We start from the raw sequence: 18,611 nt of genomic DNA on the forward strand, positions 1-18,611 counted from the left end.
AGTCTCCATTTTGAACGATGGAACTCTTAGGAATTTGTTTAGGATCTTTAAATCCAGGATTGGCCTGAAAGTTCCCTCTTTTTTGGGAACCACAAACAGATTTGAGTAAAACCCTTGTCCCTGTTCCGACCGTGGAACTGGATGGATTACTCCCATTAATAAAAGCTCTTGTACGCAGCGTAGAAACGCCTCTTTCTTTATTTGGTTTGTTGACAACCTTGACAGATGAAATCTCTCTCTAGGGGGAGAGTATTTGAAGTCCAGAAGGTATCCCTGAGATATTATCTCTAGCGCCCAGGGATCCTGGACATCTCTTGCCCAAGCCTGGGCGAAGAGAGAAAGTCTGCCCCCCACTAGATCCGTTCCCGGATCGGGGGCCCTCAATTCATGCTGTTTTAGGGACACCAGCAGGTTTCCTGGCCTGCTTGCCCTTGTTCCAGGACTGGTTAGGTCTCCAGCCTTGTCTGTAGCGAGCAACAGATCCTTCTTGTTTTGGAGCAGAGGAAGTTGATGCTGCTCCTGCTTTGAAATTCCGAAAGGAACGAAAATTAGATTGTCTAGCCTTAGGTTTGGCTCTGTCTTGAGGCAGGGCATGGCCTTTACCTCCTGTAATGTCAGCGATAATTTCTTTCAATCCGGGCCCGAATAAGGTCTGCCCTTTGAAAGGTATATTAAGTAATTTAGACTTAGAAGTAACGTCAGCTGACCAGGATTTTAGCCACAGTGCTCTGCGTGCCTGAATGGCGAATCCGGAATTCTTAGCCGTAAGCTTAGTTAAATGTACTACGGCATCTGAAATAAATGAGTTAGCTAACTTAAGAGCTTTAAGCCTGTGTGTAATCTCATCTAATGGAGCTGATTCAAGTGTCCCTTCCAGAGACTCAAACCAAAATGCTGCTGCAGCCGTGACAGGCGCAATGCATGCAAGGGGTTGCAATATAAAACCTTGTTGAACAAACATTTTCTTAAGGTAACCCTCTAACTTTTTATCCATTGGATCTGAAAAGGCACAGCTATCCTCCACCGGGATAGTGGTACGCTTAGCTAAAGTAGAAACTGCTCCCTCCACCTTAGGGATCGTTTGCCATAAGTCCCGTGTGGTGGTGTCTATTGGAAACGTCTTTCTAAATATCGGAGGGGGTGAGAACGGCACACCGGGTCTATCCCACTCCTTAGTAACAATTTCAGTAAGTCTCTTAGGTATAGGAAAAACGTCAGTACTCGACGGTACCGCAAAATATTTATCCAACCTTCACATTTTTTCTGGTATTGCAACTGTGTTACAATCATTCAGAGCCGCTAACACCTCCCCTAGTAATACACGGAGGTTTTCCAGCTTAAATTTAAAATTTGAAATATCTGAATCCAATCTGTTTGGATCAGAACCATCAGCTGCAGAATGAAGCTCTCCGTCCTCATGTTCTGCAAGTTGTGACGCAGTATCTGACATGGCCCTAACATTATCAGCGCACTCTGTTCTCACCCCAGAGTGATCACGCTTACCTCTTAGTTCTGGTAATTTAGCCAAAACTTCAGTCATAACAGTAGCCATATCCTGTAATGTGATTTGTAATGGCCGCCCAGATGTACTTGGCGCCACAATATCACGCACCCCCCGAGCGGGAGATGCAGGTACTGACACGTGAGGCGAGTTAGTCGGCATAACTCTCCCCTCGTTGTTTGGTGAAATGTGTTCAATTTGTACAGATTGACTTTTATTTAAAGTAGCATCAATACAGTTAGTACATAAATTTCTATTGGGCTCCACTTTGGCATTAGCACATATAGCACAGATGTCTTCCTCTGAATCAGACATGTTTAACACACTAGCAAATAAACTAGCAACTTGGAAATACTTTTCAAGTAATTTACTATAATATGAAAACGTACTGTGCCTATAAGAAGCACAGAAAGAGTTATGACAGTTGAAAGTTAATAAACTGAAAGGTTATAGCATCAAATCTTTGTAAAAAAACACAATTTTAGCAAAGGCTTGTTCCCATTAGCGAAGGATAACTAACCCTGATAGCAGAAAAAAAAGTTACAGAAATAAACGTTTTTTATCACAGTCAACTACAATCTCACAGCTCTGCTGTGAATGATTACCTCCCTCAAAACAAGTTTTGAAGACCCCTGAGTTCTGTAGAGATGAACCGGATCATGCAGGAAATACAATGAGCTTCTGACTGAATTTTTTGACCTCCCCCTCACACACAACAGTGAGAGAGATCAGTAAACTGTCATAAATTAAATAAAACAACTGCCAAGTGGAAAAAATAATGCCCAAAACATTTTATTCACCCAGTACCTCAGAAAATGAAACGATTTTACATGCCAGCAAAAAACGTTTAACATAAATTAAGTGTTATTAAAGAGCCTGTTGCCAGTCCCTGCAAATTAGGCTAAAGTCTTATGCACACAGTATAATTCCAGTGAAGTGCCATTCCCCAGAATACTGAAGTGTAAAATATACATACATGATAGCCTGATACCAGTTGCTGCTACTGCATTTAAGGCTGAGTTTACATTATATCGGTATGGCAGAATTTTCTCATCAATTCCATTGTCAGAAAATAATAAGCTGCTACATACCTCTTTGCAGATTAATCTGCCCGCTGTCCCCTGATCTGAAGTTTACCTCTCCTCAGATGGCCGAGAAACAGCAATATGATCTTAACTACGCCGGCTAAAATCATAGTAAAAACTCAGGTAGATTCTTCTTCAAATTCTACCAGAGAAGGAATAACACACTCCGGTGCTATTATAAAATAACAAACTTTTGATTGAAGGTATAAAACTAAATATAATCACCATAGTCCTCTCACACATCCTATCTAGTCGTTGGGTGCAAGAGAATGACTGGTAATGGCAGTTAGGGGAGGAGCTATATAGCAGCTCTGCTGGGTGAATCCTCTTGCACTTCCTGTTGGGGAGGAGTTAATATCCCATAAGTAATGGATGATCCGTGGACTGGATACACTTAACAAGAGAAATCTTGTAATTTGTTTATTATTTTCTGTAATTTAGTGGGTTTTTTTGTACTTTAGCTAATTTTATTTAATTGTATTTAATTGTATTTAATTTAGGGAATTAATTTAATTATAGTGTAGTGTTAGGTGTTAGTGTAACTTAGGTTAGGTTTTATTTTACAGGTACTTTTGTATTTATTTTAGCTAGGTAGTTATTAAATAGTTAATAACTATTTAATAACTATTCTATCTAGTTAAAATAAATACAAACTTGCCTGTAAAATAAAAATAAACTCTAAGATAGATACAATGTAACTATTAGTTATATTGTAGCTAGCTTATGGTTTATTTTATAGGTAAGTACTTAGTTTTAAATAGGAATAATTTAGTTAATGATAGGAATATTTATTTCGATATCTTTTAATTATATTTAAGTTAGGGGGTGTTAGTTTTAGGGTTAGACTTAGGTTTAGGGGTTAATAACTTTAATATAGTGGCAGCGACGTTGGGGGCGGCAGATTAGGGGTTAATAAGTGTAGGTAGGTGGCCGCAACATTGGGGACGGCAGGGAAGGGGTTAATAAATATAATGTAGGTGTCGGCGATGTTGGGGGCAGCAGATTAGGGGTTCATAAGTATAATGTAAGTGGCGGCGGTGTCTGGTTTGGCAGATTAGGGGTTAAATTTTTTTTTGTGTTTGCGATGCGGGAGGGCCTCAGTTTAGGGGTTAATAGGTAGTTTATGGGTGTTAGTGTACTTTTTAGCACTTTAGTTAAGAGTTTTATGCTACGGCGTTGTAGTGTAAAACTCTTAAGTACTGACTTTAAAATGCGGTACCAGTCTTGACAGGAGAGAGTCTACCGCTCACTTTTTGGCAGACTCGTAATACCGGGGCTAAGCAAGTCCCATTGAAAAAAGAGGATACGCAATTTACGTAAGTGGATTTGTGGTATTTCCAAGTCTGGCCAAAAAAGTGTGCGGTACACCTGTACCTGCAAGACTCGTAATACCAGCGGGCGTTAAAAAGCAGCGTTAGGACCTGCTAATGCTGCTTTTTAAGCCTAACGCACAACTCGTAATCTAGCCGATTGATTCCTTTTTACTTTATCCTCATAACACTTTATACATGTGAGCTTTTTTTGAAAATAACCTTACAAACAATTCATCTGAATGTCTCATAGATGCTCAAACTGAATGTCTATTTTTTTCCTGCCATTCAAATTTTTCTGCAGCTAGAATAACATTTCCAGTACTGAATGTTAACATTCAAATAAATGCATAAAATTCTGTAAGAATAAGTCACTGAGTGTTCTATTCAAATTCAAGAGAATGCTTGCATATAACTATTGGCTAGATTACAAGTGTTGCAGTATGGCTATTACCGCTGAAAAATTGGCCCTTGCACTGGAACGCATATTACGAGTCGCGGTGGTATAGCTAAACCGCAAGCATTTTAGCCTGTAACGCAACGTCCATTCCGCACTCAAAAAAATGACGTTTGAGTGCAGAAATTTCATAGCGCCGGTATTACAGGTTGTGCGGTCCGGCTAAAATGCTTGCGTTACAGCCTATACCGACACAATCCATTCCGCCATCTGAGAGCAGTAGTTATGGATTTTGCGAAAACAAAAATGTTTCACAAAACTCAAAACTAAACTGTTACAAAGTACACTAACACCCATAAACTACGTATTAACCCATAAACCACCGCCCTCCTGCATCGCAAATACTATAATACATTTATTAACTCCTAATCTGCCGCTCACCCACATCGCCGACACTAAAATAAACCTATTAACCCCTAAACCGCCGTCCCCCACATCACAAACACTATATAAATCTATTAACCCCTAATCTGCCGCTCCCTGACATTGCTGACACTAAATAAAGCTATTAACCCCTAAACTGCCAGCCCCCCACATCGCAACTAATAAATAAAACCTATTAACCCCTAATCCGTCAGCCCCCCACATCGTAACTAATACACTAAATCTATTAACCCCTAAACCGCAGGCTCCCCACATCGCAAAACACTAAATTAAACTATTAACCCCTAAACCTAACACCCCCTAACTTTAAATTAAAAGTTACAATATAACTATATTTAAATAAATAAAAACGTAACTGTGAAATAAATAAAAACGTAACTATGAAATAAATAAAAACCTAACATTAAACTATAAATTAACCTAACATTACTATTATAAATCTTAGATTACAAAAATAATAAACACTAAATTACGAAAAATAAAAAATTCTAAGATTACAAAAAATAATAAATAAAATTATCAAAAATAAAAACAATTAACCCTAATATAATAGTCCTATAAAAATAAAAAAGCCCCTAAAAAAAACACCCCCTTACCTACAATAAACTACCAATTGCCCTTAAAAGGGTCTTTTGTATGGCATTGCCCTAAGTTAAATAGCTCTTTTACCTGTAAAAAAATACAAAGTCCCCCAACAGTAAAACCCACCACCCAACCAACCCCCAAAAATAAAAATAAAACCTAAGCTACCCATTGCCCCTAAAGGGGCATTTGTAGGAGCATTGCCCTTAAAAGGGTATTTAGCTCTTTTACGAGCCCAAAGCCCTAATGGTAAAAAAAAAAAACCCAAATTTTTTTTTAAAAAACTTGCACTAACCCCATAAAATATATTCATGGTTCCTGAAGTCCGGTCATCCATCCTTATTCAGGCGGCGAGAAGCTTTCATCCAGGCGGCAAGGTCTTCATCCAGGCAGTGACACCATCATCCATCTCGTGGACATATTCTATCTTCATCCCGGTGGCATGGAGCGGAGCTATCCTGGACGGCGAAGACATCCTGCACGGAGCGTCCTCTTCATATGGTCACCGCCGTACATTGAAATTGAATGCAAGGTAGCCATTTCAATATGTTGTACCTTGCATTCCTAATGGCTGTTAAAATCAAATACTATTGGCTATTTTAATAGTTTAATTTAGTGTTTTGCGATGTGGCGAGCGGCGGTTTAGGGGTTAATAGGTTTAGTAGTTACGATGTGGGGAGTGGCGGTTTAGGGGTTAATAGGTTTAGTTTAGTAGTTAAGATGTGGGGGACTGGCGGTTTAGGGGTTAATAGGTTTATTTAGTTTTGGCGATGTCGGGGAGCGGCGGATTAGGGGTTAATCACTTTATTTAGGTGCCAGTGATGTCGGGGAGCAGAGAATTAGGGGTTAATAATTTATTTAGTGTTGGGGCGGTGGATTAGGGGTGTTTAGACTTGGGGTTTATTTTAGGATGTTACGTTTAAACATAACTTTCTTTTGCCCATAGACATCAATGGGGTTGCGTTACGGCGATCGCCATTCCGTGATCACAGGTGTTAATTTTTTTATCAAGAACTTTCTCCCCAATGATGTCTATGGGGGGGAAGCGTGCACAAACACGTATTTTCAGCCCTTGGCTATTGTGCGGTAACGCACCATAACGCACCATAACGCACAGCACAAGGAGGCTTTTCAGTAACTTGTAATGGCATCGCTATGGAGAGTGCAATAACGCAAATTTCTTGGCGTTATTTTCACACCCTGTTTAGCGCAAAACTCGTAATCTAGGGGAGTGTTTAACCCATGCATAGGGATTAATCACACAGTTAAAAACTCAGCTCCAGAGCAGCAAAGCCAATGAAAAGAGGCATATGTGTGTATCCACTGATCACAACTAGCTCCTAGTGCATTGTATACATGTTTTTGAACAAAATATAGCAGGAGAACACATTTAATTTGATAAAAGAAGTGAATTTAGAAGTATCTTAAAACGCATGTTCTGTTTGAATCATATACGTTTAGTTTTAATCTTTTGTCACATAAAGGAGAATGTTTGACTAAATTTATTTTCGACTTTTATATCCCTTTAAGTCAGGCCACTCACTAACACTACAATACCCATTTACCATCAAGACTCTAAAGTTAAAGGAACCTAGAGAGTAGAATTAATAAAAACAAAACAAAATAAAAAAACAAGTTCTACTTTCCATATAGTATGCCTAGGTGGGCACAGGAGCGTGCATGTGCCTTGATAACTATATTGCAATAGTGTTTGCAACAATGTTATACATATAGGCCTAGATTGCAAGTGGAGTCATAATGATTGCGCAGGGGGCACTATCAATATTGCAGGACCAGGCTTAGATTAGTGAGCAAATCTGGTATAACAAATCCATGGTAAAAAAGACCTAACCAGAGAATGTTTAGTGCAGCGCCTACATCCCTTTATTTCAATGGATAGTTCAGCCTCTGTAATCATCGCTTAACTTTGCGTGGGATTAAACACATAGAAGCGCAGGGTCACTAGTCTTAAAATTATATGCTCTAACAAATTAGAGCATGTAAATTTTCGATTATTATGGCCCTTTAATTTAAAATCAAAATTCACTAAGTTATGCACTTAAAGGGACAGTCTACACCAGAATTTTTATTGTTTTAAAAGATAGATAATCCCTTTATTACCCATTTCCCAGTTTTGCATAACCAACACAGTTATAATAATATACTTTTAACCTCTGTGATTATCTTGTATCTAAGCCTCTGCAAACTGCCCCTTTTTTCAGTTCTTTTGACAGACTTGCAGTCTAGCCAATCAGTGCCTGCTCCCAGATTACGGGACACTTAACTGAAGACCCTTAAAGGGACAGTTAACACCAGAATTTTTGTTGTTTTAAAAGATAGATAATCCCTTTATTACCCATTCCCCAGTTTTGCATAACCAACACAGTTATAATAATACACTTTTTACCTCTGTGATTAACTTGTATCTAAGCATCTTCTGACAAACCCCTGATCACATGACATTTTATTTATTATCTATTGACTCATTTTAGCCAATTAGTGCAGTGTCTGCCACAATCCACGGGCATGCTTACAATGTTATCTATAGGGTTTACCTGTACTAGCTCTCCCCTGCTGTGAAAAGCAAATACAAAGCATGTGATTAGAGGCGGCCTTCAAAGGCTTAGAAATTATCATATGAGTCTTCCTAGGTCTAGCTTTCAAGTAAGAATACCAAAAGAACAAAGAAAAATTGGTGATAAAAGTAAATTGGAAAGTTGTTTAAAATTACATGCCCTATTTGAAACATGAAAGTTTTTTTTGGACTTGACTGTCCCTTTAATATTAGCAAAATATAAAAGGCTTCATATGCCTAAATGCATTCCAAATATGGCGCAGGAAGAAGTGATGGGAGTCAAGGGGGTCAAATTACTGGCAGCCAAAGAGGTCAAATTATTTATTTGTATGTTGCTGGGGAGGACAGCTGGCACCCTTACCTGCAAATGCTGAAAATAACTGGTTTAGGGATTTCACAGCATTTTGAAAACCTAGGTTACATATTTTTGCTTTTTGGCCTTTCTAGGTGGAACAAAACACAATATTAATAATATAGACACAAAATATGTGTTTAATGTCCCTTTAAAGATTTCAAAGCTAATACAGAGAGAGTTAAAGATAAGAATCACATTTCACATGATCACACCCTCAGTCACGGAAGTATAACCAAGAAAAATAAAGTTCAGGTATAGTATTAAATACAGCTAATCATATTACATATGTGTATAATATCCATAAATAAACTAACGTCTGCACATCTGAACATAAAAACTTTATTACTCTAAGAGAAGACAAAAGCACGAAATGTCAGCCAGTGTTCCCTCACCTGAAATGTATCTTGTATGTGCAAGAATACCATTTTTTCTTTGTGACTGCAGCTATAGAGTATTAACAGTACAGGGGCCTGTCACAGTTATACAAAATGTATTGTATCTCCTATTGTCTCCTTCCCATACAGTTAAGCTTCACAAAATATTCCCACATTTACTATATAATCCATTTTTGAAAAATATCTTACTCAACTTTTTCTTACGTTTTTATTCAGCTAGTTTGTATTGTTTCTGACATAATGACGAATAATATATACTCACCAGAGAATACCAGAAAGGTTTTTATCAGTGCAAGTCGCTCCATGGCTAAGTTTCAGTAGCTATCAGCCAGACAAAGGAAGTGTGTGGCTGTGCTCACTGCTAACATATATAAGTATGAGGAAGGTTGAAAAGTTTCGAAATCTCTTCTGCAGCTGGTGTCACGTGAAAACAAGGAAATGCACAAGCTCACTTTCACTTTGATCCTGTTGTAAAAAAGAACGTAATTTATCTACAGTATCCATAGAGAAAGGAATTTACTTTACCAACCCCCCCCCAAAAAAGGATTTAATTAGTCTTTCCTTTTAAAAATACTTCAAGGGACATAGAAAATTAAAATGCTATGTTTTTATTGCAATATGGCTTGCATGTGACGCCCCCCCCCCCCCGCAGTGGGGTTAAACACATAGTTAAAATCAGCTCCAGAGAACCACATAGGAACCACTGTACAGATCAAAAATTATTTAAATATAGACAAAGGCCCTTATTTATAAATGGATACACACTTCTTCTTTTGATAATAAAGTTTAAAAGACATTTATTGTTTACTAATATTTTAAGAAAAATATGCATTGTTCACACTTTTTCTTGCAGTTTTCTCTCATGACAAGATTTACACATAAAAAGTATGGTATGAGGCTTCAGTCTGATTCTCACTGAAAAATAACTCCCAGTAATGTTGAAGTGTTAGCAGCCTTTAAAAGTTATAAATCAGCTAAGCACAGGGTTGTGAATTGGCTCAGCAACTAAGAGGTTAATGTATTTATTCAGCCTGCACACTTCTTAAATAAAACATTCATGTTCTAAAAATAAGTATCAGAACTATTGCCATCCATGTTTACAGTATCTAGTGTTTTCTCCCCTTTCAGGGTAATGGTGCTGTGCCTTTAAATATATTTTTTCATTGCTTTGGTTGTGCAAATGATAAAAAGAAGAAAAGTTATTGCACAGTAACTGGGATGATAACATACTAAAATATTAAAGGCCCAAACAAGAAATCATTAAAAATGACTATACCATAACTGAACCGAATGAGCATATGGAAATAAATCAATTGACATAAAAAAAGAGGTCAGTAGTGAGTCCTATGGGATAGGATTATTAAGAGTAAATAATGGCAACTAAAGAGCATCTGTAGATGATACAAATATAAAATAGGAACACAGGAATAACAAAAAAACATTTACCAGGACAGCATGAAAGTAGAGTGAATCAGTAAACAGCTTATCCTCTCTTGGCAAAGCCTGGCTATTGCTGGATGAAACGCGTAGAGATTCTAACTGTATTGATTTTTATTAAGGCACACTGTTTATAGGAGTTCCAATGGAAAATGGAATTTGGTTTGTGTGAGTTTACATAGTGGCAGACAGTTCTTAGCAGTTCAGTTTGGATTAAATGTACATTTTATTTGTTTAAGCTTAAAATTAATTTTATTTTGTTGCACTGTGTTGGTTTTTTATTTGAATTCTTCATGTACAGAGACAGATGTCTAAGTTGTGATAAATCCTTGTTTTTCTGCACAAAGCGTACAATGTGTCATAATTACCATATTTTATCATTATTTATGTGAGCAGGGGAAGTTAGTTTTCAGATGATATTGAGCTAACAGGGATTAGATTCCCAAGGTACTGCCGTAGGCCAGCTAGGTGAAGCCTATAGTGGTTACTTTTATAGGAAGTTGCCCTCCCTGATTATGTGGCTGTATGGTATTGAGTTTTAGGTTGTCCCTGGTTTTGGTCTGTTTTTTAGACAAATAGCTGTAAATTGGTGTAACATTTAGCACATGATTTAGACTTAGACAGTTATTATGATGGGATTTACTGTAAATTGTTGTGAAATATTTTTTTTAAACATTTCCTTCTTTAAAGAAAAGGAAGTTTATTCATTGAATATTCCTTATCATAAGATGTAGTAGAGACAAAGGGCTAGATCCTATGCTAGATGCTATTAAAAAAAACATGTTGACAACTCTGTATACGGAGGCTGATCAGCACTCAAGCTGCACAAAATGTAACTCATATATAGTTAGGGCTCTCATCTAATAGCAGCAGCTATCATTTTTTGAGCCACTATAGCATAATAGCAACAATGGTCTTTGCCTGTCGCTATTACAGGTCACAATGCTTGTGCAAAAACACTTTTTGATAGGGAAACCATGTGTGGTACTCAGAGTAATTTCTATTGGCACTGAGTGCTTCACTATGGGATGAAATAGTATTTTAGTGCTATGCTGCCACATTTCTACCTGGCTATCAGACAGTGTTGCAGCCAGGCTCAGCACTATCCTCATCATCATTTCCCTTGTGCAGGCCATATGTGGTGCTTTAGAGACAGAACACCCTGAACAGGAGAAAACCAAAGCTGCAGACAGCAGCTGGACAGCCCAGAGGTTATTAAGAAAATAATCTGATAGAGGGGTCTCTATTGTATAGAGCTGACTGTGGAGTTTGATCCAATGTAGGTATGTGGTTGACAGAAGGGAAGCGGACCAGGAGTTCCATATGATATTTGCTCTTTTATTATTTTTATAATTATTAATAATAATAATATTATTAATATATAAACAACAATAATTAAAATACATATTAATTGTTTATTAATTATCAAAATAATTTAAAATTTAAGCTTGGTCGCACACTATGACCCTGCTTGACATTAATTGGCAGTTAACCTGAGGACTGACTTCTTTGGCGGTGTGCTCACTCTCAAAGCTGCTCCACAAGTATTAAGTGATGCCGCTTTGCTGAAGCAGTGTTTTGGTGGCAGGCACAATATTGGACAACTTGCTTGGCCTGCAGAGGACCACAGGAGCAAACGCCTACAAGGGAAGTGGGGCGGCAAGATTGCAGCCAAGTGTAAAGCGGCAGAGTACGTGGTGTGTGCTACACTTAATGGGACAGTCTACTCCAGAATTGTTATTGTTTAAAAAGATAGATAATCCCTTTATTACCTATTCCCCTGTTTTGCATAACCAACACAGTTATATTAATATACTTTTTACCTCTGTGATTACCTTGTATCTAAGCCTCTGCAGACTGATTAGAAATTAGCATATGAGCCTACCTAGGTTTAGCTTTCAACTAAGAATACCAAGAAAACAACACAAAATTTGATGATAAATGTAAACTGGAAAGTTGTTTAAAATTGCATGCCCTATCTGAATCATGAAAGATTAATTTTGACTATATTGTCCCTTTAAATGACTAAAAGGCTGCTTTATCTTGTACCCCTGAGGTGATACAGGGCTGTGTTCCGCCATCATTTAGTAGCCTAGTGGGAGAATACCCTGTCACAGCATGACGAGAGCCATCTTGACTCCTGCCTTGCTACAGTTGGTGGTTGAGGCGGTGGAGGCAGATCAGAGAATGGGGGACTGCAGATGCAAACTAAATCCACAGCTTTGTAACTTTCATGTTAGTTGCCTTGAATGTACAGCGAATACTCCTGCTAAACTTTACCTATCTCTCTAGCAGGCTACTTTTATGTCCTTATGCCATCTTATAAGGAGAACACCCACACCTTAAGACCTTCACTAAAGATCAAAGCCCCTGCTGTCAGTGTTTACCACCTGCTTCACTGAGTCCTAGTGACACCTCCAGCGCACCATTCCCCAACTATACTTCACTGTATGGGCACTTGCCATGCTTCCCCAGCCCTTCTGACTCCCCATGTGGGAATGTCCCATGATGGTGCAAGTGGGGAAATTCCTAGAGTTCAACACTTTACAAGACTCCCTTACCATGGCTATCAAGGGATATGTGGCTAATTTAAAGAGATACATAGTTTCTATGAGAGAACGGAAGTGCTTGAGTATAAACAAGAGGATATTGCAATAGAACAAAAGAACCTCCTTAATCATTCACAATATCTGGCTGACTGTGTGTCATATTTGGAGCAGAAATTGGCAAATTTGGAGGATAGATCTTGCCCAAATAATCTATGTTTCAGAGGTGTTCCAGAAGATATTTTGTCTGCTGACCTTGAAACCTTTACTCAAGATCTATTAAATAATTTGGTAGCTTTCTCCTCTCTTCAAGAGGCATTCATTGAGTACATTCTATCCCATGGGGTAGAAACAACTCACTGACAAACCACAGGATGTCATAACCAGGCTGCACTTCTTTACCTATAAAGAGAAAATCCTACGTGCAGTATTCTCCAAACCTACACTACCAGATTGCATTAAAAACATACAAGTTTTCCCAGACTTATGTCAATTCACTTTAAAAAAAGAGGAACATTTCAAAGATCACACTGACCCTCAGAGACCAAGGGTTATAATACAGCTGAGGCTCTCCCACAAAGTTGATACATAAGTAGTATGGTTCTATCTTTGTGTTGGATTCTCCAGCAAAAGGTGTTGAACTGTTGAAGACCTGGGCTGCTTATCGATCTGATAAAGCAAATGAGCCATTTAACTCAGCAATATTTCTCAGACTGACAGATAAAGAATAGAATCCTCTTCCACAATGATCATTTACTGGTAAGCGGAGTAAGTCCTTCAGGATGCCCCACTCTGAGCCAGTTGGACTGCATACAACAAGGAGTATGTATGGATGGTTGTAGATTGCTTAGTCATTCCTGATCCTGCCTTATGTAATGATACTTTGAATTTGCTGTTCTGTTATAAAAATATGCTAATTACTAGTAAGCCAATTTTAGTTCTAATTATTGCATTGTTATTTTTTTGCATATTTCATTTTATATGCTCAGGTTAACTAACTAATTACCTGTACTACAGTCAGTATGATCATTGCTAATCCATCTACTATGGTTTCAATTTGTTAGTGTTGGGTGATAGAAAGCCATTTAAATGTTCATTTCTTTTATGTCCAGTTGGGTGGTAATCACCATAAGGTTTTAGATTACTTTACATACTGTAATTCTTCCTCTTTTATGGTTCCTCTCGTGTGTTTACTACATAAACAAAAGGATTAGTTATAGTCTGCTGTGATTTGAGCCTCTGACATCTATATTTTGTTTAACCCCTTCACTACCATGAATTTCCGAGAAAAACTTCTACGTACTGGAGAATTTTTGTACATTTTTGATATCACTCTGTTTTTGTTTTTTTATTTACCTATATAAACAACAAGCTATTTATTCTTAGAATTAAGAAATTATTGTAGAATTACCAAAAAAAAAAATGAGGTAACTCTCATTTAGTTTAGCAGAACTACCCAAATTCTATAAATTGACCCCCAAAACTATATATATATATTTAAACTAGACAACCCAAGGTATTGATCTAGGCTCATTTTGGTAGATTTTATGCCACCATTTTACCATCAAATGCCATCTAAAAAAATATAGTTAATATATTCACAAACTTTGGGTTTCAAATTTTGTTTTTACACACAACTACTGCAGTCATAAAACACATAGTTGTAAATGTTTCTTTAGGATCCCCTTCAGTGGCATCACTAGGGGGGTGCAGGTGGTGCAGACCGCACCAGGTGACACCTTCAGGGGGGTGACACCAGATAAGATCCTGCCGCTCCTGCAATTACTGTGTGTCAGTGCACTTTATACCGGGAGCCACTCACTCAGCTGTATAGAGGGAAGCAGTGATAATCAATACTGGCAGCGCACAGCCTTGCACTGCAGTTTTGCAGACTGCTTCTGCTCACCAGGGCCATTTTAAGGGGCATTACCTGGGACTCAGGCAGAGCAAGATTACTTTAGGGCTGGTGCAGGTGCAGCTCCATGATAACTGGGAGTTTGGAGGCAGTTTTTTTTTTAAAGGGACAGTTTAGTCCAAAATAAACTTTCATGATTCAGAAAGGGCATGTAATTTTAAACAATTTTCCAATTCACCAATTTTGCTTTGTTCTCTTAGTATTCTTAGTTGAAAGCTAAACCTAGGAGGTTCATATGCTAAATTCTAAGACCTTGAAGGCCGCCACTTTTCTTAATGCATTTTGAAAGTTTTTCACCACTAAAGGGTGTTAGTTCATGTGTGTCATATAGATAACACTGTGCTCACGCACGTGGAGTTACCTGGGAGCCAGCACTAATTAGCTAAAATGCAAGTCTGTCAAAAGAACTGAATAAGGGGGCAGCTTGCAGAGGCTTAGATAGAAGATAAAAGTCTATTAATATAACTGTGTTGGTTATGCAAGACTAGGGAATGGGTAATATAGGGATCATCTATCTTTTTTAACAATAAAAATTCTGGTGTAGACTGTCCTTTTAAATACATTCACCTAGATTACGAGTTTTGCGTTAACAGGGGTGCGGTGCTAATGAGCAGTTTATGCTCACCGCTCACTTACAGACAGTGCTGGTATTACAGGTTTTTAGAAACCCGGCATTAACCGCAAAAAAGTGAGCGAAGAGCAAAATTTAGCTCCACATCTCACCTCAATACCAGCGCTGCTTACGGTAGCGGTGAGCAGGTAAAATGTGCTTGTGCACGATTTCCCCATAGGAGTCAATAGGGGAGAGCTGGCTGAAAAACATATGCAGGTAAACAATTAAGCAGGCACTACATACACGAGTTGATGCTGAAACAAGCCCAAAATTTATTGGAACATGTAAAAAAGAATACAGTAAATACCAATCCAAAGTCTGTGGGGTCTTTCAAAGAAACTCCAAGGCAGGTGAGGTGTGAACAAAGGTGATGACCTGACGCGTTTCACGCCCCCTACAGGCGCTTACTCATAGATCTATTGCATAGTGTGACAGTGTGCTTTATATATACTTGCCTTAACACAAGTATTAACCCCGTCATTGCTTAAAAAAACTGGATAATAAGGAAAGCCTACTACATTAAAAAATACTAATCTTAGTGTATTTGCAAATGACTAGATTCTATATTATTATCAGATATAACTACTATACTGACTAAAACATTTTAATATTATATAACATTGTACTGAACGATAATGTGACAAACTGTCTTTGGGCTTCCATTAATTCAAATCTTCTAAAGTCTAATATTAAATAAGAACAGATTAAAGGAAGAAATATGGACCCAGTCATGACCTCTTGTTCTATTTGCCTGGCTGAAACAATGATGTCAAAAATTACATGATAATTTCTTAGGCAATTGAATAAGTAAAAGAAACACTATATTATATGTGCCTTGACACCTTATCTCCTTTAAAAATAGAGGAGAGTATACAATATGCAAAAAACAAAATTACACAGATTACATGTGTTTCAAGGCTTAATATTATGAGAGACCTAATGACCAGTAATAGAAAGGAAATATAAAGGAAACTCCAAAGTGATTAAACATCAATAAAAAAGTTGATGTCACACTCTCCTAAGGGACTTCTAGTCTGTAGTTGGAGTATCCAATATATTTCCTTTCTTTGTAATATATTGTATCTATTTCCTCCTCTGGGCGGTAAGTTAGCGACATCTATTATATGAATGGACACATAATTTTTAGTGTCCCTAAGATGCTCACTAAGGCCTAGATTTAGAGTTCGGCGGTAAAAGGGCTGTTAACGCTCCGCGGGCTTTTTTCTGGCCGCACCATAAATTTAACTCTGGTATCGAGAGTTAAAACAAATGCTGCGTTAGGCTCCAAAAAAGGAGCGTAGGGCATTTTTACCGCAAATGCAACTCTCGATACCAGAGTTGCTTACGGACGCGGCCGGCATCAAAAACGTGCTCGTGCACGATTCTCCCATAGGAAACAATGGGGCTGTTTGAGCTGAAAAAAAACCTAACACCTGCAAAAAAGCAGCGTTCAGCTCCTAACGCAGCCCCATTGTTTCCTATGGGGAAACACTTCCTACGTCTGCACCTAACACCCTAACATGTACCCCGAGTCTAAACATCCCTAGCCTTACACTTATTAACCCCTAATCTGCCGCCCCCGCTATCGCTGACCCCTGCATTACAGTTTTAACCCCTAATCTTCCGCTCCGTAAACCGCCGCAACCTACGTTATCCCTATGTACCCCTAATCTGCTGCCCTAACATCGCCGACCCCTATGTTATATTTATTAACCCCTAATCTGCCCCCCACAACGTCGCCGACACCTGCCTACACTTATTAACCCCTAATCTGCCGAGCGGACCTGAGCGCTACTATAATAAAGTTATTAACCCCTAATCCGTCTCACTAACCCTATCATAAATAGTATTAACCCCTAATCTGCCCTCCCTAACATCGCCGACACCTTCCTTCAATTATTAACCCCTAATCTTCCGATCGGAGCTCACCGCTATTCTAATAAATGTATTAACCCCTAAAGCTAAGTCTAACCCTAACACTAACACCCCCCTAACTTAAATATAATTTTAATCTAACGAAATAAATTAACTCTTATTAAATAAATTAATCCTATTTAAAGCTAAATACTTACCTGTAAAATAAATCCTAATATAGCTACAATATAAATTATAATTATATTTTAGCTATTTTAGGATTAATATTTATTTTACAGGCAACTTGGTATTTATTTTAACTAGGTACAATAGCTATTAAATAGTTAAGAACTATTTAATAGTTACCTAGTTAAAATAATTACAAAATTACCTGTAAAATAAATCCTAACCTAAGATATAATTAAACCTAACACTACCCTATCAATAAAATAATTAAATAAACTACCTACAATTACCTACAATTAACCTAACACTACACTATCAATAAATTAATTAAATACAATTGCTACAAATAAATACAATTAAATAAACTATCTAAAGTACAAAAAATAAAAAAGAACTAAGTTACAGAAAATAAAAAAATATTTACAAACATAAGAAAAATATTACAACAATTTTAAACTAATTACACCTACTCTAAGCCCCCTAATAAAATAACAAAGCCCCCCAAAATAAAAAATTCCCTACCCTATTCTAAATTAAAAAAGTTACAAGCTCTTTTACCTTACCAGCCCTGAACAGGGCCCTTTGCGGGGCATGCCCCAAGAAGTTCAGCTCTTTTGCCTGTAAAAGAAAACATACAATACCCCCCCCCCCAACATTACAACCCACCACCCACATACCCCTAATCTAACCCAAACCACCCTTAAATAAACCTAACACTAAGCCCCTGAAGATCTTCCTACCTTGTCTTCACCATACCAGGTTCACCGATCCGTCCTGGCTCCAAGATCTTCATCCAACCCAAGCGGGGGTTGGCGATCCATAATCCGGTGCTGAAGAGGTCCAGAAGAGGCTCCAAAGTCTTCATCCTATCCGGCAAGAAGAGGACATCCGGACCGGCAAACATCTTCTCCAAGCCGCATCTTCTATCTTCTTCCATCCGGTGCGGAGCGGGACCATCTTGAAGCAGGCGACGCGGATCCATCCTCTTCTTCCGATGTCTCCCGACGAATGACGGTTCCTTTAAGGGACGTCATCCAAGATGGCGTCCCTCGAATTCCGATTGGCTGATAGGATTCTATCAGCCAATCGGAATTAAGGTAGGAATTTTCTGATTGGCTGATGGAATCAGCCAATCAGAATCAAGTTCAATCCGATTGGCTGATCCAATCAGCCAATCAGATTGAGCTTGCATTCTATTGGCTGTTCCGATCAGCCAATAGAATGCGAGCTCAATCTGATTGGCTGATTGGATCGGCCAATCGGATTGAACTAGATTCTGATTGGCTGATTCCATCAGCCAATCAGAAAATTCCTACCTTAATTCCGATTGGCTGATAGAATCCTATCAGCCAATCGGAATTCGAGGGACGCCATCTTGGATGACGTCCCTTAAAGGAACCGTCATTCGTCGGGAGA

General features: G+C 38.2%; 1 protein-coding gene across 1 annotated transcript in view; it reads right to left on the reverse strand.

Annotated features, from left to right (window-relative positions):
• Positions 1–9,061, reverse strand: part of LOC128656331 (integumentary mucin A.1) — a 77,341-nt gene extending 68,280 nt beyond the window's left edge. The window contains exon 1 of the mRNA XM_053710180.1: positions 8,907–9,061. Within this exon, the coding sequence (XP_053566155.1) occupies positions 8,907–8,949 (43 nt within the window). The 5' untranslated portion in view covers positions 8,950–9,061. The remainder of the gene's footprint in view (positions 1–8,906) is intronic.
• Between the last annotated feature and the right edge of the window lie 9,550 nt (positions 9,062–18,611).

This window comes from Bombina bombina, chromosome 4 (assembly GCF_027579735.1).
Source record: "Bombina bombina isolate aBomBom1 chromosome 4, aBomBom1.pri, whole genome shotgun sequence".
Taxonomy (NCBI): domain Eukaryota; kingdom Metazoa; phylum Chordata; class Amphibia; order Anura; family Bombinatoridae; genus Bombina; species Bombina bombina.